The sequence below is a fragment of the Propithecus coquereli genome, unplaced genomic scaffold (assembly GCF_000956105.1).
Source record: "Propithecus coquereli isolate 6110/MARCELLA unplaced genomic scaffold, Pcoq_1.0 Scaffold545, whole genome shotgun sequence".
NCBI lineage: Eukaryota > Metazoa > Chordata > Mammalia > Primates > Indriidae > Propithecus > Propithecus coquereli.
Genome location: NW_012151341.1, coordinates 1,108,690 through 1,129,759, shown reverse-complemented (window position 1 = coordinate 1,129,759; position 21,070 = coordinate 1,108,690). Strand labels below are relative to the sequence as shown.

Genomic DNA, 21,070 nt, shown 5'->3' with positions numbered 1-21,070 from the left:
GATAAAGCCTCAATACACTGTTGGGACAATATTATACGGTCAAACATAAATTTGGAGTCTCAAAAAGAGATGAGAAAGGAATTAGGTAAGAAAAATATACAAATAAAAGACAAAAATTTTTCCAAATATAATAAAAAATATCAATACATAGATCCAAGCAGTTCAGAAAAATATAAGAAAAATATATAAAACCATATGTAGGCCCATCAGGGTCAAATTGCTAAAAACAAAACAAGACAAAACAAAAATCTTAGAGTAGCAGAGAAAAAAGGATACATTATATATAGGATAATAATATTAAAACAACTGCCGGCTTCACATAAAAAACAATGCAAATCAGAAGACAATGGAATTATGTCTTAGTCCATTTGCCCTGCTTTAACAAAATATCACACACTGGGTAGCTTATAAACAACAGGAATTTATTTCTCACAGTTCTAGAGGCTGAGAAGTCAAGGCGCTGGCAGATTTGGTACCTGGTGAGGACCTGTTTCCTAGTTCATAGATGGCATCTTCTTGCTGTGTCCTCACATGGTAGAAAAGGCAAAGGTCTCTCTGGGGCCTCTTCTATAAGGGCATGAGTCCCATTCATGAGAGTCCTCAGGATATAATCACCTTCCAAAGGTCTCATCTCTAAATACCATCACCTTTGAGGTCAGAGTTTCAACATATGAATTTTGAGGGGCACACAAACATTCAGACTGCAGCAAATGACATCTTTAAAGTACTGAAAGAAAAATTACCCATCAACCTATAATTCTACCTCTCAGCAAAAGTATCCTTTACAAAGGATAAACAAAAAGCTGAGAGAAGTCATCCATCACCAGGAGACCCGCACTATAAGAAATGGTAATTGAAGTTTTTTAGGCTGAAGAGACATGATACCAAATGGAAATTTTGATCTACACAAATGAATAAAGAGTGCTGGAACTAGCAAATATGGAGGTAAATATAAAAAGACTTTTTTGTTTCTTATTTGTTTTAGAAGAAAATTGGCTGCTTAATGTATTATGAACTTATATCATGTGTAGAAGTAAAACTGTCAAAAAGTGGGTAAACAGAGATAGATTTTTGTAAGTTCTAACATTATACATAAAATGGCATAAAGTTAATTCAAGAGTAGACTGTGATAAGTCAAGGATACATACTGTAACCTCTAGAGGTTACCACTAAACCAAAAAAATTAGACAAAGAGTAAAGTTAAAAAGACAACAGAGGAGATAAAATGGAATACAAAGAAATATTTGATTAATCCAAAAGAAAAGTAGGATAAAGAAACAACAAACAAATGAAACAAATAGAAAACAATAAGATGTAGACTTAAATCCAATCACAGGACAAGTTACATAAATTTAAATGGACTAAAAGGCACTTAAAAGGCAGAGATTTTCAGAGCCAACTACTTCAATTTTTTTCAACAAACTCCCCTTACTTTAGTTCTAGGACTCACTGAGCAGCCTTCTGTTTATATTCCGACTTTGTTGGCAAAGGAAGAAGGCCCTGATTAAGGAATGCAAATGTTCTAGACTCTTTGGCAGTTAGCATTGTCATTATAAATAAGTAAACTGGCAGCTGGTTTATGTTTCAGGCTCCCCTAAATTTACTGAACATGACTCAGTTCCCCCTGAGCTTTCTGACCTCTGGGTATAAAGTGAAAATGGGACTTCTAGTCCTATAGACCTTTGGACGTCCTGGATTAGGATGACCTCGACAAGGCTAAGTTCTCACTGGAAGATGCACAAACACTCCGGGAAGCTGGGCGTGGATGGTCAAAAACTCTCTTGCTCTATGAGCCAAGAAGAAAGATTATAATAAATGTATGAGAAATAATCTGTAAGCATGTGGTATAGCTGCGGTCCCCAAGCCCCAGGCCATGAACCAGCACTGGTCTGTGGCCTGTTAGGAACCGGGCCGCAAAGCAGGAGGTGAGCAGTGGGTAAGTGAGTGAAGCTTCATCTGTATTTATAGCCATGCCCCATCACTCACATCACTGCCTGAGCTCCGCCTTCCCCCATTCCCTGGTCCATGGAAAAATTATCTTCCATGAAACTGGTCCCTGGTACCAAAAAGTCTGGGGATTGCTGTGTGGCATGAAAAGTTTGCCAAGAAGATGAAATCCGTATTCATAAATTTAACCAAATTATTTATATCAAAGAATATTCCTCCAGGGAGGCCTCTGCAGAGTTTCACATGAATCACTCACTCCAAACAGTAAGAAAACAACTGATTAAAAAAAAAAAAAATCCCTCACAACCCTAAGGTATCAGAAAGATACAGGCATTCCATTAAGATTGATTGTGCTGAGTAAGCAATTTGTCAATCTGAACAAAAGTCAACCAAAATGGACAAAAGAAAGTAGTGAAGCCACATAAACATCTCCATGCAAAACATGAATGTACAGTACTCCTGGATTTGCTACAACAGATTCCAAAAATGACTCTTCCCTGAAGAAACTCATGAAAACTCCCACCAAAGTTACCTGTGCATTAGAGGTCAACCTAACCCTGCTCACCAACCTTTCACTGATTCATTCAACCACATTTTTGTACAACTCCTGACTCTTCCCCACCCTGTAACTAGCACTTTTCAGTGCTTCTCACACCATATGTGACTCTACCTAGAATACTCTCTCCTGACACCTCTAATGTCACCCGGTAGCTAATGTTTTCTATGACTTCTATCTGTAAAAGTGCACCTCCCAGCCCCATAATTCTCCATCTTCTTCCCCTACATTGTTTTTCTCTAGACCATTTATCACTAATATATTTGTCGTCTGTCTCCCTTCAGTAAATTCCACGAGAACAGGCGTTTTGTCTGTTTTACTTTCTGCCTTATCCACAGAATACAGAACAGTGCCTGGCAAGAGAATATAACACAAATAAAATGCTAGTAACTCAAAGTCTAATAGGGAAGAGAGGACTGAGCTGACAAACTTCCTTAACAGGGCAATGTAGTAGCATAAAGCGACCACAATAAGCTTGGCCTGGGAGAGTCAGAAACATTTCTTGGAGGAAAAGAGACAGAGCAGGACTGTGAAGGAAGGGTGGAAGCAGGCGCAGTCCAGGCGTGGAAGGCACCATGTGTGAAGGCACAGAACAAAACAGACCACTCGGGCTTGAGGAAACTTGTGTGGCTGCAATAAGGTGAATGGCGAAAGTGACAAAAGAAAGACAGGTTGTAACAGGAAGGCAGAGCATACGTGCCAGGGCAAGGAGCTGCTGAGGAATAGCATGACCAGATTTGCTTTGTACAAAAGCAGGGATGAAGGGAATCTGCAGTCAGGATATTTAAGAGATTTTTGTGAAAGTCTCCACAATGGCCAACAATGCTAAAACCCTAAGGCAGTGGTGTTGAAGATGGAGATAAAACAGGTGTCTTGACTAGATACGAAGATCTCATTTTTCTAAAACTCTGCTCCAGTATCACTTCCTATGGAAAGCATCTTTTTTTAGAAAAAAAAAAAGCAAAAGGGAATTTTTTAAGGCTCACCTCTCTCTCCCTCCCTCCCTCCCTCCCTCCCTCTTCTAAAACTCTGCTCCAGTATCACTTCCTATGGAAAGCATCTTTTTTTAGAAAAAAAAAAAGCAAAAAGGAATTTTTTAAGGCTCACCTCTCCCTCCCTCCCTCCCTCCCTCTTCTCTCTCTCTCTCTCCCTCACACACACACACACACACACACACACACACACACACATACACACATTCTGATACTTTCAGGTATGGCTGTGTCCAGAAACCAGACCATGTGATTAAACAATTCATCCTGTCTTTCCCTCACAGCTCTGCTCTCTTCTGAATCAACATCATTTTCAGGTCAGTTTTTTGCCCACAGCGTCCCTCAGCAGTTACAGGGTTAAACAAGCTTAGATGCAGCAATCCGAGAGGAAAAGCGTGAGGTATAGAGGGCCATGCTATGCCTGACCTGAATGCCTGCTGCTGGAATTGGAGATGGGGCCACTCTAGTACGTGACAGACAGAGGGATGGAGGAGGAATACTCGCTCCTCAGGGGAAATTCGAGCACCGCTACCAGAAAACAGGGAATCGGCGCTAGGCGGACAGAAATGCAGAATTCCACCATTGCTTTCTCCTCTCGAATTGATAAGGGAGAAGCACATGTTCAGTGGCTTCTCCCCAACTCCAGAGTTTCTCCCTAACTGGAACTCAGCTGGGGGAGAAGCAGTCTTCCAGCACCACGCAATCCTGAACACCACAAACTTGTATTTTCTCATCGTCACAGTGGTGCACTGAGAGATGCCTCGTTACCCTCACTTTCCACGGAGGCTGAGAGCAGGGAACTGACCTGCTCAAGGGTAACGCCGTGGAGCAGGCACGCATGTGAACATCACCTTGTCCCACTCCACTTCCCGGGTTCTGACCACAGCTGAAGAATGGACGTTCCCAGGGCACACTGTTCTCTCAGGCCACGGAGCTTCCCTCTTTCTGATTCCCTCCTTCAAACAGCTTGCCCACCCTCCTCCCATCTGACAAACATGCCTGCTGCCTCCTTTTCCACTTCCCTTTCCTCAGATCTGGGCCTTGTTAAAAGAAAAACTTTAGACAAATTAAGTTTAAACCGAGTTTAATTGAGCAAAGAACAATTTGCAAATTCGGCAGTCCCTGAACCAGAATAGGTTTAGAGAGACTCCGGCTCTACAGCATGGTCGGAGAGGATGTAGGGACAGAAAAAGGAAAGTGATGCACAGAAAACAGAAGTGAGGTACGGAAACAGCCTGATTGGTCACAGCTCAGCGTTTGAACAGTTGGCCATCTGTGCCTGGCGGAAACTCGCGATCGCTGCAGGGGAAGGTTACAGACTGTTTACACATCCAGTTAGGTTAGCCATCACTATAGAGGGAGAAACTTTCAGGCCAGACTTAAAATATGCAAGGAGGCAGCTGTAGGCTAAACTTAATTTAACAGGCTGGAATGTCTGTCTTGATTTTTCCTGACACAAATCTAGTTCAATGCCTCACTCATTTACTTGTGTATCACCTTGTGTATCAGTTTCTCAATAGCGTACACCATTTTATAATTATTTAGTATCTATTTTTTCCCATTGAACTACAGGCTCCCTGAGGCCAAGACTCTATTCGTCTCTATGTACTTAATACAGATATGTGGCACACAGCAGGGGCTATACTATGAAAGACATATTTTGAAGACCAAAATTTTACATTATTGGTGACTTTTTATAAATTCTTCTGTCTTACATTAGTGTTACCTTCCTTTTTTAACATTTATATTCTATATAGATGATTCAATACAAGGGCAATGAATAAAATACCCCCTAGAATTTAATTCTAGGAAAGATTTTCTCTTGCATGGAAAATATGACAGTATTCCTTCTTGTTATTAGAAAATGAAAACTGTGTCAACCACCGTCATTGCACTCATACCTCAGCTGCAGGATACTCAGGTTACATGATTCTAGATAGACTTATCTGCTCCTTCCCTCCATGACTGATGTATATGTAGGTGTGAGAGTTTTAAACTATCTTCATTCTTTGTGGAAGGAAACAGAAGCACGTCGTTCACACTGGATAAATTACCTTATTATTTTTAGCTGGAGTGTAAATAGAGTATTCTGTTTTGCTTAGCTAAATCAGCATTCGATGTTTTTGCTTATTGTTGAGCTCCCTGATGACAGATATGTTTCTTTTGCCAAACATACCCACAGTTGGCTCCTAGTGGGGGCAAAATAACCCTTCCCAGTACCTGACCCAGCTGCCTGTACCTCTGTCTGTTCTCTGCCTCCTCTTCTTATTGACAACATCATTTTATAAATAAACACAAATGATTTGACCAGCCTCTCGGGACCTCAAGGTGGAAAAAAATTATCCCACCTAAGGAGATTCTAGGTTGTTAAATTAAGTTTAGCCTAAAAAATTATCAACTCAAGTTACACGCTATCTTTAAAAATTTAGTAAGAATGAGATATCCAATGATGGTGATGAAGATGATTACTAAGATTTACACAGTGATTACCATGTGGGAGGCACTACTCTAAGCGCTTCCTCGGTATTTACTTATTTAAATACCATAACAACCTATGTGGCCGGTTACTACTATCATGATCCTAATTTTATAGGTAAAAAAACTGAGGCACTGAGAAGTTATGTGACTTTCCCAAAGGCCACACAGCTGACAAGTGGCCGGGTTGGGATACTAACCTGCATATTTAGGGCCAAGGTCTGTGTTTTTCACCACACAGCTATATGGCAAATATAGAAATAATACTGAGATGGCCAGAGCCAAGAGGTGGCTGAGAGCTTTAAGAGAAAAAAAAAAGCTACTGACTAAAAGTGAGATCTTTTTGTATTCGTCTTATGCTCATTACCACAGGTTATGATCAGCACCTCCTGAGGAATAATGTCCCACTGAGAACATAACTATAGTGAAGAGTGTGGGCTACAAGGCAAGGCAGAGAGAACTGGCTGCAACTGCCACTCCACCACAGCCTAGCTGGGGACGCCTGGCTTGTTATTTCACACAGCAGGCACAGAGTATGGTGGCCACAGGGGTCCCAGTTTTTCCCTAGTGACCATGTCTGTGCCACGCCCCCTTCCTGTGAGAACTGTGCTCTTTCCCCAGGCCTAGAACATAAGCTTGGGGTGGCCCCTCCTCCCTGGCCAGGTTACCTGGTTTCAGCCAGGCCCCCGACCCACACTGAGGCAGCCACAGTATTTCACCGCTGGGCAAAGGGAGGGGCCCAGGACCCCAGCGGGTCCAGTCACCCCTGGCACTTTTCTAACTGGAGCTGGGAGAGAGAAGCTCTTCCCCTCCTGTCACCAAGCTACGAGGATTGAGGCCTGGAGCGGGCATGACCTCACACCGGCACGGGTGAGAGAACAAAGCCAGCATGTAGAGAAGCTCCGAGACGAGATACAGAGACAGACCTGACGGTACTGGAGTCCCTGGTCCTGGTGTCCCCTCCCCGCTCCGAACACATCAGCCAATTAACCACGTGGAGGGGAGAAAAAGAATTTCAGTTTCAGTCACTTTCAACTAGATGAGTCCTCACTTCACCTCTCTGAAACTCGGTTTCCTCATCTGCCAAATGGGAGGAATAAAACCACCCTTCTGTCCTGGGCAGTTCTGATGCACTGTGTGTGTTTTGGCACCGTTTCTCATGAATAGGAAGGGCTCTGTGATGTTAGCTGACAGGTAATAATGACGCCTACATTAGCACTCGTCTACCAACAGACTGCTGCCAGAGTCCTCCCGACTCCTCTTTCTCTGTCACATCTGATGTGACAGCAGGTACTGCAGGTCGTAACTTCAAACTCCATCCAGAATCTAGTTGCTTCTCGCAATTTCCACTGGCACCACCTTGGTCCAAGCCGGGCCTTGCATTGCATCGGCCTCCTAACGACATCTCCCCGCCTCTGGCCCCACTTTGACAGTGTATTCTTCACGCAGCAGTTGGAGCGATCGCAGGAAAGTGCAGGACAGAGAGACGAGCACGCTGCAGCAGCATCTCCTCCCACCCAGGGCATACGTCAGTGCCGCCCCTGCCCCGGACAGCCTCACTCTGGGCCTCTCCCACCCCCTGCTGCCCTCCTTGCTTTCCCCTACACAGCCACCAAGCCCTCACCTTAGGGCTCTGTCCTCACTTCCTCTCTCCAAGACACTTCTTTCCCGAATTTCTTCAAGCCTCCCTCCCTCCCTCCTTTACATCTCTGCTCCAAAGCCACCCTTTCTGTGAGGCAGTCCCTGGACACCCTGTTTAAAACCGCAGCCCCTTCCAGCCCCTTCCTTCCCCTGGCTGTTTTTCTCCATAGCACTTACACCATCTGACCTACCGTATCTACTTTCCTATTGTTTACTGTCTGACTCTCTAGAATGTAGGAGCGGGGGTCTTCACTATTTTGCTCACTACTGTTCTCGGCACACAGCCGTCACACACTAAGTATCTGACAAATGAATGAATGAATGAATATGCTCTCAATTCCCTTTTCTGGAGGTTGGGAGGGAAAACATGGACTACAGCAGCAAAAAAAAAAATATGGAAATCTTATTATGAAATTTTTTGCACTTACTTGGCACAGCGTACCCAGTGTGTGTGTCTGTACAAGGAATATAAAAAGCGCTGGCGATACATGTTCCATACTTTGATAGATTTGTCTTCAGAAGCCGTAGCTAAAAACTGGCCGTCAGCTGAAAAGTCCACACTTCGAACTGGAGCTGTATGAGCTTTAAATTCTGAGGATTTCTCTCTCCTGGAAATAAACAGTTTAATATTTATACCACATTTGATTTAATTATAATCAATATTTTATCCTTATACAGACTTTAAAGCATATAAAATGGGTTAACTGGTATAGAACCTAACAAATGTATGAAAAGGCTACATTGTACTGTACCCTTGGTCAACAGTGCTTCATATCACTTTGTTCATTAAAGTCACAACCGATACTTAACAAGAAAGACCATGGTTGTCCCCACCCTGAAATGCATTCTGTTTTAATGTGAAGCTAGGAAAATAGTACTTTGAACAAATCTCTAGCATGCATTTTAAGTTTCTGTTGTTCCTCTAGAAATGGCAGTGTATAGTTTAAAGAAGTTACAACCTAGAAAAAGCTAAGATTATTAAATCAACAGCACCAAGGCTATTTTCAGATTGGGGTCACATGGAAGTTGCATGGACTGATAGTCTGGGTTGGGAAGAAGTCCTTTATGCCATTTGTCTCTATACAGAATGTCTCAAGGTGATCTGACTTTCCCATTCCCATGTTGTTTCCATCCCCCCGGTAACGAGAAATAAGACCCCCGGTATGTATCTAAGGCCTTGCTTCCCCTGTAGGACCAATCTCACACTCACAAGCAAAACAAAGAATAAATGGTAACAACATACATCACTTTTCAACACCTTGAAATTTCAGATGCCTTTTTTTCCCCTTGGCTAGTGGAAAAAAAGAGGATAAAAAGAGAGAAAATAATGTGAGGCATTTGAGAAGTAGAAAAAATAGTCAGAAGTAGGCTAGACAGTGTTTGACTGAGGGTATATTCATTCATTCATTCAGCAAATGTGTAACAGCAGTCAGCAAAATAGTCAAGGCCCTGCTCTTACATTCTAGAGAGTCAGACAGTAAACAATAGGAAAGTAGATACGGTAGGTCAGATGGTGTAAGCGCTATGGAGATAAACAGCTGGGCTGGAAGGGGCTGCAGTTTTAAACAGGGTGTCCAGGGACCGCTTCACAGAAAGGGTGGCCTTGGAGCAGAGATGTAAAGGAGGGAGGGAGTGAGGCTTGAAGAAAGGAGTGTCTTGGAAAGAGGAAGTGAGGACAGAGCCCTGAGGTGGGAGCCAGGTGGCCGTGGGGGAGGAGGGGGGAAGCAAGTAGGGCAGCAGGGGGTGGGAGAGGCCCAGAGTGGGGCTGGCCAGGTCAGGGGCAGTTTGGGAACACCGGCACAAGTAGCATTTCCCGAGGTGATATATGGGAAACCCTACCTTGTGCCAGTATTGCCCAGGCACTTTTACCTCATACTATATCTAGGAATTAGCAATTTTCCCATTGAGAAAGTTACATTTATACTACTGATGCCTCATGGGGAAAACTGCCATAACTGCCTGAAAAAGATCAGGCAACAGTATTTAGTCTGAAATAATATATCCGTATCAGATTTTCAAATGTTCACACTGGCCTCCCATAGGCCGGCACCTCATCCTGTGTTTGGCTACCTTGGTTGGTCCGAGCAACATCTGCTTATCTCCAAGCCAGAAGCCTGGAAGTCGCCTCGACTCCTCCCCCTTCCTCTCCTCCCACATCCAGCAAGTCAACAAACCACATCCACAGGTCGTCCTCACTTCCTAAATATCTCTGGGTTCCTCCTCTTCTTTCTATCCCTGCTCTGCTTGCCTTAAGCTGGATATATCCTCCACATCCTTCACCTAGGTTATTGCGAAAGCCTCTTAACTGGTCTCCCTGCTCTAATCTTTTATCCCTTCCGTTCACCAACATTCTGTGCTTATTATCTTGCTACGAGTGTAACTCCAAGCACATAAATCCCAGTGTAGACGTGTCACTGGCTGTCCTCCAACAGAAAGCACAACGCCCAAGCTCTCTGGCGAAACATCCTGCCACGACACTGAACTTTGTACTCGGCACAGTTATGGTGCTTCAAACACACCTCTGCCTTTGCACTTTCTCAGTTTGGACCATTTCCCCCATCCCCAGACCTCCTTGACCAAGCCAGACAAGCTTATTCACTCCTTACGTGCTACAGCTATTTTGCTTACTACATTATACAGTGACTTTAAAAAAATAAACCTGTTTCTCTCCTATTAAGCAGTAAGTTTTTTGAAGACAGGAATGATAATTTCTTTATCTCTTTAAGACAAGCATCTAGCACAATGCCAGGCACATAAAAAGAGCTCAATACATTTCATTGAATTCCACTAGAAAGAGTCAATACTTAAACGTTCTTAGATCAAACCTGGCTTAGCCTTCCTGTGGCCTGTAGGAGGCAAAGGTGACTTTATCATAAATCTCTATCCCCTCATATATAATATTATGTCAGAAATAACTGAAATAAACATTAAATAAAAATTAGGAGGGAGCATGCAGGGACTAATTCAGTGAAGTCTCTGGGGAGATTTCTACGAGAAGTCAGGAGTATAATGTGGCCTGAATTCAAGCATAGGGCCTAGAGAAAACAAAGAAAAGACTTGGCATCTGCAATGACTGGGAAGCCAAGCGACGGCCAGTCAGCATCGTAAAAATCTGCCCTGAAATGTGGTTCTGACCCCACACTCCAGCAGGCTATTCTGCTTGCTTGCTTTCTGAAAGACCCTCCTCTCGGCTGGCCTAACCACTGCATCCTGTCTCAGCAGGAAGCATTTAAAAAACCACCATCGGAGTGCCTTTGTTGTGCTGGCGCTTAACTAGTTTCTATTTCCTCATCTGACTTTAATATAGGCGCTCTCTCTGCCTTCCACATATTTACCTATCTGTTCAGCCAAATTCTCTTGACTGCCCATTGTGATGAACCCCAGGTCAGACCTGCTTTCACACTTGCTCCTACCTACTCTTTCTTAGCCTCCCAGTCACCAGCTGTGAGTCTGTCTGCAGATACGCTGCCGGCACTCCTCTCATCCCTGTGCATGCATGCTGCTCCTCTCTACTGGAGGTGGAGCATGTTTACTTCTCCCCACTTTGAATCTGGGCTGGTGTTGTGACATTATTTGGACCAACGGAGTGCAGCGGAGATGATAGCAAGTTTCAGGCCTAGCCTTTAAAAGGTCTAGCAGCTTCTACCTTCATTCTCCTGGAACCCACTTGTCACTCTATAAGAAAGTCCTGCTGGAGAGGGAGCACAGGGAGAACTAAGGTGCCCCAGCCAACAGCCTGCACCAAGGCCCCAGGCATGTGAGGAAGGCATCGGCCCCATCCAGCCCAGCGGCCAGCTCAATGAAGTTGTGTTAGTAATCTCAGCCAACACGAGCAGGACAGAATAACCCTCCAGAAAACACACAAAATTGTGAGACACGATAGTTTTTGCACTAAGGTACTGAGTTTTGGGGATTGTAAGGCAGCAATAGATAGCTTCCTTCCCATTGCCATAATCCACCATTGCTCTGGCCCCACTGTGACATGATTAGGAAGAGAAATCAGAGACATCTACACAAGCTTAATCACTGTACTTAGATTAGCTAGGACAAATTAATGATGCAGTGTGCTTTTAGCTCATCTACCCTTATATGGTTTGTTCACTGAGATTCCCTTGAACTAGTAATGAGAGACTGAAGCTATGCTGTGAAGACAGCAAAAACACAAATTCTAAATTCTCAAAGTTAAGGATTTGGGAACACATTTCCCTTGGACCCCAAACCAGTCTCTTCTTCCTTATATACTTCCCCTCTATACTGCCATCCACATTATCATTATAACATGTCACTTCTCTTTAGTAGTATTTGCTATCATCAGAATAATATCTGGGTTTCTCAACATGGAGTTTTCCTTGGGTGGTGGCAGAAAGAAGTGTCCACTGGTGGGGGAATGCCCCGTGAGCTTCCCTCAACCGGGGGTGGGGGGATGATATGATGTGTGGGATTTCTTCTAAAAATACTCCAGGAAAAAAAGGGGTGTGTGTTGGGAGGGGCTGAAATAGACAAAACAAGATGGGCGGGACACTGATAACCGTCAAAGCCGGTTGATGGGTAAATGGGGGCAGTTATGCTATTCATTCTATTTTCATGTATGTTTGAAAAGTTACACACTCAAGAGCTTAAAAACTTAAAAAGAATCATGAAGATAATTGTTTACAATAGATGAGCTATTGGCTAGGGGTTGAAAAGCCTGTTATAGAGAGATTTATTATAACAGGATATGACCTTACACAAATGCAATGATTTATACTTTTGTCAGAAATTTTCTTTAACAAGAAAATTCTAGAGCCCAATAATGAATGATAAAAATCAAAGAACAGTTCTGGCACAGAGGTTTTCTGAATAGGGATCCAAGGGCCCCTAAAGGATCCATAAATGGGTGTCAGCAGGTTAATAAACTATAAATTTTGGGTTTTACAAGTTGATGTGTATCTTTCTGGGGAGGTAATCTAAAGCTTGTATCAGATTTACAAAGAAATTGATAACTACTACTACTGTACCCTCCCAATAAATTTAAGACATATTTCCATGTCTAGAAATAGTTTTCAGAAAGAAGATATAATTACAGGTTAAAGATGAGGAAACAAATTGTACAAAATAGTTTGATTATGTATCAAGGACAGTATACCTCGCATGTGACTGAGACTCATATAGTGTAGGGAGGTAACTGGGGAGTTTGGGCATTCCCAAGAAGTACCAGAGGAGCAGTCAGGCTCCAGCTTTTGTTCACATTTCTAGATCCAAAGCATAGCAAGTGTTTCTTTGTTTCTCTTACTTATCAGGAATCCAGAGTCTAACGGTTCTGTCTCGTGAGGCAGATGCCAATAAGTTTCCATGTGGAGAAAACTGCACGCTGGTTACTACATCCTTGTGACCCACATATCTGTAAGCTCTAGCTTGTGGCTTGAAATTCCATAGCATGAGAAAGGTGTCCCAAGAAGCAGTAGCTATCAAGAAATAAAAGAACAAAACCACTGTTTGTTAAAACGTAAACGTATGCATGTCTCATTACAATGGGCAGCAAATCTAATAACAAGGCATCCAGGTAACCAGACGGGCTGGAGGTTCTAAGGCTGACAGGCAAAAGCAAAAATATTTTTTAAAGATCCTCAAAACTACATCACTAACATGCAAGGCTGGCTATGTCCTATGTAACCACACAGCAGGATTACCAGCCCCTGTGTTCAACTAGAGCTCAGTAACTATTTATTTGCTAGAAGGCGGCAACACAGTGTAACAGAGAGCACACTGGACTGAGTCAGATCTGTCTCTAACTCTCTGGGTGACTGGGAAAGTTACTTAACCTCTGTGTCATGTAGACTGAATGTTTTTCCTAAGAGGGCTGGATGAGATAATTTTTTAAACTGTTTATGTGGAAATAATTTCACATTTACAGAAAAGCTACAAGAGTAACCCAAATAATGTTAATGTACCCTTTACCCAAATCCATCTGTTAATATTTTGCCTCATTTGCTTTATCATTTGCCCTGTGCTCCTCTTTCTCTGTATGTGAAAACACGTGCACACACACGCACACTTCTATTTCCTGAACCATTTAGAAGTTGTATAAATCATGGCACCTTTATACCTCAATACTTCAGTGTGTTTTTCCTAAGAAAAAGGATATTCTCTTACACACGCATAGCAGAGTTATTAGCTACAGGAAATTTACCATAGATACTAAATTTTACCAACTCTATTCTAAATTTATCAATTGATCCAGTAATACTTTTATAGATGGATGAGCTGATCTTAAAAATCTCTTTCTGCTCTGTAATTTTATGACATATGCTGATTAATAAAAGAATCATGTGTGTCAGACATTAGGTTAAGGCTTTAAGAGAAGGAAAACAGATGCAATCAATGGTGGAAATAAATGCCTTGGCAACGAATGAACAAACAAGCAAATGAAAGATTTTTAACTCTTACCTGAAAAATAAATTTTATTAAATATTACATGCATGTAGCTCCAGAAATAGCCCCAATAACAGAAACTAGGTCAATGAGAACCACTAAGTCTAGATTGTAGAATGCTTAGAAAATAACGCAACTTTATAAACTTGAAATACAATTAGCATCACTGTTAGAAGAGAAATAGGTCCTGGCTATATAGTCACTGAAATCTTCTAAGTTCTTTTGCCAACGTGTGAAATTCATTTGGACTTAGCCTATGCATTATTTCCACATAAAACAGTTAAAGTGAGTTCACAAATTTTCAGCTATAATGCTGGTTATCACCTCCTTTTTAAAAACGTATAGAAAGTCGATGTTCTACCATAGCTCGTCCAAATTATTAAATACTTCTATTAAGGTCTGAATTATTTTGGGCTAATGGAGACAGAATAGGGAAGACAATGAATTACCATATGCACACTTAGGATCCTATTTCAGTTCTATGCATTATGCTGCAAACAGGATATACAAAAGCAAGTAAGATGCAATCCCTTCCCTCAAAGAATCACAGTATAGTAGGGAAAACATCATTAATAATATCGTACACTACAGAAGACTTTCAGATATTATTAACTCATTAATCTTAGATGGAGTGATTAGGCGGTCCATTCTAAGGAAGGGACATTTGAACAGAGAGCTGAGTGAAATGAGGAGTGATCCAGGCTAAAATATGGAGAAAGAACACTCTGGGCAGAAGGAAACCCATGTGCATAAGACAGTAATGTCTCATGCAGTGGGGTGCATAAGACAATAATGCCCTTGGAAAACTGAGGAATGGCAAGAAGGGCAATGTTTCCACAGTAAAGAAGAGAGAAAGAGACCAGTAGGAGGGAAGCTGAGAAGGAGGCAGAGATCAGATGAGGGGCCATGGTGAGACGTGTATATTTTATTCTAACTGCAAAGGGAAATCTTTGTAGGGTTTTGAGCAGGTGGAATCTCATGATCCGGTTTAAGAAAATTATCACTCTCATAATGAGGAATGGATGGTCTTTTCAAAAAATTGTGTTGGGTCAACTGGATATTCATAAGGAAAAACAATGAATCTTGACTCCTACACTTTATACAATATACAAAAGTTAATTCCACTACATTTAGAATGTAGATCTAAATGTGATAAGTAAAACAATAAATTTTTAGAAGAGAATACAGACTATCTTCATGACCTTGGAGTAGGCAAAGATTGCTTTAAAAGACAATGAAAATTACTATCCATAAAGAAAAGAATGACAATCTGTACTATAGTAACATTAAGAAATTACGTTCATTGAGAGATACCACTAACCAAGTGAAGAAGCAAGCCACAGAGTGGCAGAGAAGATATTTACAATACATATTTCCAACAGATAACGAAGTGTGCATATACAGAATCTATAAAGAATCCTAAAAATCAATAAGAAAAAGGCACAATACCCAATTGGAAAGTAGGCAAAGGACCTAAATAGATACTCTATGAAAGAGGATATCCAAATGGCCAACAAACATAAGAAAAGGTGCTCAATTCCATGAGTCACCAGGAAAATGCAAATTAAAATCACAATGAGGTATCTCTACACCCTCATCAGAATGATTATGATGAAAAAGACAATTAATACCAAACCTTGGTGAGGATATGGAACAACTGAAACTCTCATATAATACTGGTGGTTATAACCACTTTGAAAATATTTTTTGAAATATCTATTGAAGCCAAATATACACTTATTATTTAACCCAGCAATTCTGCTCCTAGGTACATACCCAACAGAAATTCTTACTATGTTTAGCAAAAGACACGTACAGTAACATTTGTGGCAGCACTATTTAAAATTTACTAAAACTAGAAACCCACCTATCCATCAAAGTAAAGTGGATACATAAATCATGATATATTCATGCTATATATCTCCTCTGTAATTAAATTTCACTTATATGAAGCTTAAGAAGAAGAAAAACTAATCTATGAAGTTAGAAGTAAGCACAGAGATTATCTGGATGGCAGGGAAGGAGGACAAAGGCTGGAAGGGAGCACAAGGGAAACCTCCGGAAATGCTGGTAATGTTCTATTTCTTGCTCTGGGTGTTCGTTACACGGGCATATCACATTGTGAAAATTCACCAAGTTGTACTATTATGATTTGTGCATTTTTTGGGTACACATCTATATTTCAATAAAACATTTAGAAAAAGGTCAAAAAACATTATTAATATTTTAGCTGCTGTGGGGAGAATATGCAAGAGACAGGGGACAGAACTGAAGAAGGAAATCAATTAGGAGGATATTGCAATAATCTAGTCAGGAGAAGGCAATGGTCTGGACGAGGCTGGAGGCCATGGAATGAGAGAAAGGGCTAAAATCAAGACACATCACAATTGCAGAGCCTATGAGGCTTACTAATGATTAGATAGATGTGAGGGAGTGAAAAAGAGAAGAAGCAAAGGTGCCAGGCTTTGACCTGGGTACCTAAATGAATCTTAGTGCCATTTAATGAGATGGGAAAGACCAGATGAGAAGGAGGTTTGGAGTAATGGAGGGTGGAGTAGAAATCAAAAGTTCTTTTTTGGACACAGTAAATTTGAGATGCCAATTAGACACACAAATGGAAATGTCAAGTAGGGAGATGGACATACACACCTGGAGCCCAAGGAGAGGTTTTGACTGTGCAGTGTAGTGGTTAAAAGAACAAACTGTAGAATTAGACTCCCTAGGTTCAAATCCAGGCTGTCACTTACTACTGTGTGCCCCTGGGCAAGTTACTCAACCTCTCTGTGCCTGGGACACTTCATCAGCACAATAAGGTATTAAAAGTATTAAATGAAATAATACTTGTAATTTAAGCCTGCCCCATAATTGTAGCTATTATTGCTAAAGGTTTTTTTTGTTGTTGTTGTTACTCTTAGTAGCCTAGAGAAAGCCTTAAAGATTGTAAACTGTTTGCATCCATTGAAGTACAGAGAATATAAAAAAGAAAAAAGAAAAAAAAAGAAAAGACTGTAAACTGGATTGACTCGCTCAGGAAGTGAGGACATAAAAAAGAAGAGGGTGAAAGTACTTATCCTTCAGACAAGGAAGAGCAAAGGAAGGAGCCATAAAGAAGGAGGGCAAAAGGAAATAGTGGTGTCCAGGGAGACGAGAAGTATTCCAAGAGAGTGACAAACTGTGAAATGCTTTGAAGAAATTGAGTAAGCCCAGGCCTTATCAGGACCTGCTACATAATTTGCCATGCCCAGTAAAACACGTAAATGTGAGGCCCTTGTAGAAAAATGATAAAGAATTTCAAGACAGTGATAGCTCAGTGTTAAAGTAAGCATGGGGCCCTGTGCCACTGCGCAGGTGGTATGTTCACAAAGCTGGCGGAGGACCAAGGACCAAATGTTGGTTTGGCAACAAGAATTGCTTCAGGGAAATGGTGGGATCAAAGCCAGAATGGCGTGAGTTGAGGTGAAAATGAGAGGGAGTTAACATATAAATATAATGTATAAGGTTTATATACATATATACATATTTATATAAAAATATAATGTGTAAGATTTATATATTAACTCCCTCCCATATATATACATACACACACACACACACGCACATATATATTTTATCATTCCCTAACTCATTTAAGGTTTACAGGGTCCCTAACAGTCGATATGATAAGGGCCAGAAAAATGGTATTATAGGATCATGGTACAGCGACAATTAACTGGGGAGAGTTAGGGGGATGAGAATGAGAAGCTTAACTGACAAGGTGACACAGGGCTTGAGTCTTCACAAATTTTGCCCTTGGAAGAGGTAAAAAGCCCCCTAACCAGATTAAACATCACAGTTTATTCTCCATGTTCATCCCCATAATACCTGTATTATACACAGAGGGGGCTAAAAAAAAAAAAAATTTAGAGTTGATGGTTACATACCCACATTAAATCAACACTTGCTATACAGCTGCTCAATTCTTGATGGGGTTACATCCTGATAAACCCATTGTAAAGTTAAAAAATTATAAGTTGAACCATTGTTAAGTTGGGGCCCATCTGTATATCAGCATGAAACCTGCTAAAGAGAAGCAACTCAAGAGAGTAAGATGAACAAATGGCTTCAGGGACAGGGACAGCCTAACCCAGGGTGAGATAGCATTTTGGAGGTTTGCTGATTATGGGAGAGATGTTCCAATTACAACAGTATGGCTCAAGGTATACTATATTTTCTTCTAAGCTTTAGGAAAACAGAAAAAAAAAAAGACTAATAATCTATAAAAACTTCATGAATGCATTCTTATTAAAAATTATGAAAACCAACAGTGACTTTTCCTCTCCTTAACCTTCTTTCTTAGGAAAGAATTGTCCCACCAAAACCTAATACCATGATAATAAAAGGTATTTGATTATTATAGTCAATGTGTACTGTGTCAACGTGGAATTTGCTTTCATACATTTCCATTGAAACACACCCTACATAAACATTACCGCATAATTTAAAATGTCAGAGTTTGTACTATTCATTATCCAACTGGTTTATTTTGAGATAAAATGTCAAAGGGAGGAAGTTAAAAAGAAAAGGTTTAACTAGTAAATCTACGAATTTTAAAAACATTTATATTCTGTAACAATTTGTCCATTGTTTCAAGAAATCCTTGTTAGGACGTAAGAAAGAACAAAGCCTATGCTTACCTAGGTCAGTGCTTTGTCTCTGGAGGTGACAACCAAGAACACACTAATGGAAAACATGTTTGCTCTCCGTAATGTCCAAAAAGCAAACAGTTTTTATGTCACCTTAAGTACCAATAACTTCCTTGAGTCAACCCAAGCTCTCTCAGTCATTGATTTAACCAAAATCAACTACAGTTACCTAGAGGTTTCCTCTGCCAAGAATACTACTTTCTGAAAAGAAATGGTGCTGACTGCCTCCACTTTTGTGTTTCTTATAAATTATCTTATGTATCTTTTCAATTGGTAGTACCTGTACGTGACACAGAATGCTAATATTACAAAGGGAGATTTAACTAAACCTCCTTCCAGTCTTTGGCCACCTGGTTCCCCTTCCTAAATGCAACCAGCTTTACCATTTTCTAGGGAATACAAATGTCTATCTTCATGTATTTTTTATACAAATGGTAGTATATTATACATACTGTTCTGCATTTTGCCTCTCCACCTCCCTCCACTTAGTATGATATATGTTGGAGATCATGTTTTGTTAATACATAGAGCTGCCTTATTCTTTTTTTGGCAAGTTTTTATTTTTATAATTTTAAGCTTATGGAAAAATTATAAGGTAGCACAAGAAACGCCCATATATTCTCTACCCTAGATTTTGCCTTTGTTTATATTTTGTTTATTTGCTTTATCATTTTCTCTCTCTATATAAATACTTTTACATATGCATATTTTTTCTTAACTATTTGAAACAAAGTTAGAAACATAATGCCTCTTTACTACTAAGTACTAATACTTCAGTGTACACTTCCTAAGAACAAGAACATTCACTTACATAAATCACAGTATAATTAACAAAGTCAGGAAATTAAACAGTACTATTTAATATACAGTCTGCCCTCCATAGCCGTGGGTTCTGCATCTGTGATTCAACCAACCACAGATCAGAAATATTTCAGAAAAAAAAGTGTCTATACTGAACATATACAGACTTTGTTTCTTGTCATTATTCCCTAAACAATCACAACTACTTACCTGGAATTTATATTGCATTAGGTATTATAAAAAATCTAGAGATGATTTAAAGTATATGGGAAGATGTACATAGACTATATGCAAGTACTACACCATCTTATTGAAGGAACTTGAGCACCCAGGGATTTTGGTATCTTCAGGGGTTGTAGAACCAATCCCCCATAGATATTGAGGGACAACTGTATGTTATTATTTTATCCACAGTTCATATCTATATTTTGTCAATTACAACTATTTTCCCCAGTCCAGCATATGCATTGCATTAACTGCCATGTGTCCTTAGTCTCCTGTAAATTAGGAAGAGTTCCTAGGCTGCTTTTGTTTTTATTGACTTCGGTATTCTTGAAGACCGCAGGCCTGTTATTTTGGTAGCATGTTCCTTAATTTTTTTTTTTTAATGCCTTCTCATGACTACAATCAGAATATATATTTTTGGCAGGAATATCACAAAAGTTATGTTGTACCCTTAGCGATGCATCATAATAGGGAGCACATGATGTCTTTTGTTCTCATATTGGTAGTATTGACTTTGATCGCTTGGTTTAGATGATTTCTATTATGTAAAGTTAGTATTTTTCCCCTTTTTAATTAATAATTAACTAGTAGGGAGATACTTTAAGACTATATAAATATCCTCTTCCTCACCAAACTGTCACACACTAATTTTAGCCTCCTTTGATAATTCTCCAGCTCATCATTCTTTCCATAATTTACTAATAAATGTTTAGTTCATTAGTTAATGAATTAATATTTTTAAATTTATTATTATAAGGAAGAACTATCCCTTTTCCTCCACTTATCTATTTATTTATTCACTTATGTATATCAGTGAGGACTCAGGTTATTTTATTCAATGGGTTACAATCCATAACTCTCATTATTTATTTCAACTCTCAAATTGTTCCAGGTTTGGTGAGTGAAAGCCTCTTAAAGATGGTTTCTGTGTCTTTATTCTATGTTTCCGTCATTCAAGCATTCCTTACTTTCTAGAATTATAAGATGTTCTAAGATGTACTTTTCTTACCCCAGACCTGGAATGGTCCTTTTCCCCTAGAAAGCTCTGATTTATTTTAGTGGAGACTAGTACTTAGAAACCAAGATCTGGGCACTATGTTTGCTCACTGCTAGTGGTGTGTCAATGAACAGAGCTAAGAAATAAGATAGAAATCTCAGCAAGCATAACTAAGAAATTATCTATAAATAGAAAACTATATCTCTATGTAGATACGTCAATAGATGTAGATGTGAAAAACCATGAGTTCTAACTAACACCACAGAGTGCATTCTTGCCCCCCTCTTTCTGTATTTGTGACTCTCCCCCACAATAAGGAAGCTGGCTCCCATTGTGCTAAGTA

The 21,070-nt window shown here is 40.3% G+C and overlaps 1 protein-coding gene across 1 annotated transcript in view; it reads right to left on the bottom strand.

Annotated features, from left to right (window-relative positions):
* Positions 1–21,070, bottom strand: part of POC1B (POC1 centriolar protein B) — a 97,998-nt gene that overhangs the window by 57,973 nt on the left and 18,955 nt on the right. Inside the window, exons 3-4 of the mRNA XM_012657559.1 lie at positions 12,884–13,055; positions 8,040–8,219 (exon numbers count right to left, since the gene is read on the bottom strand). Coding sequence (XP_012513013.1) covers positions 8,040–8,219; positions 12,884–13,055 — 352 coding nt within the window. The remainder of the gene's footprint in view (positions 1–8,039; positions 8,220–12,883; positions 13,056–21,070) is intronic.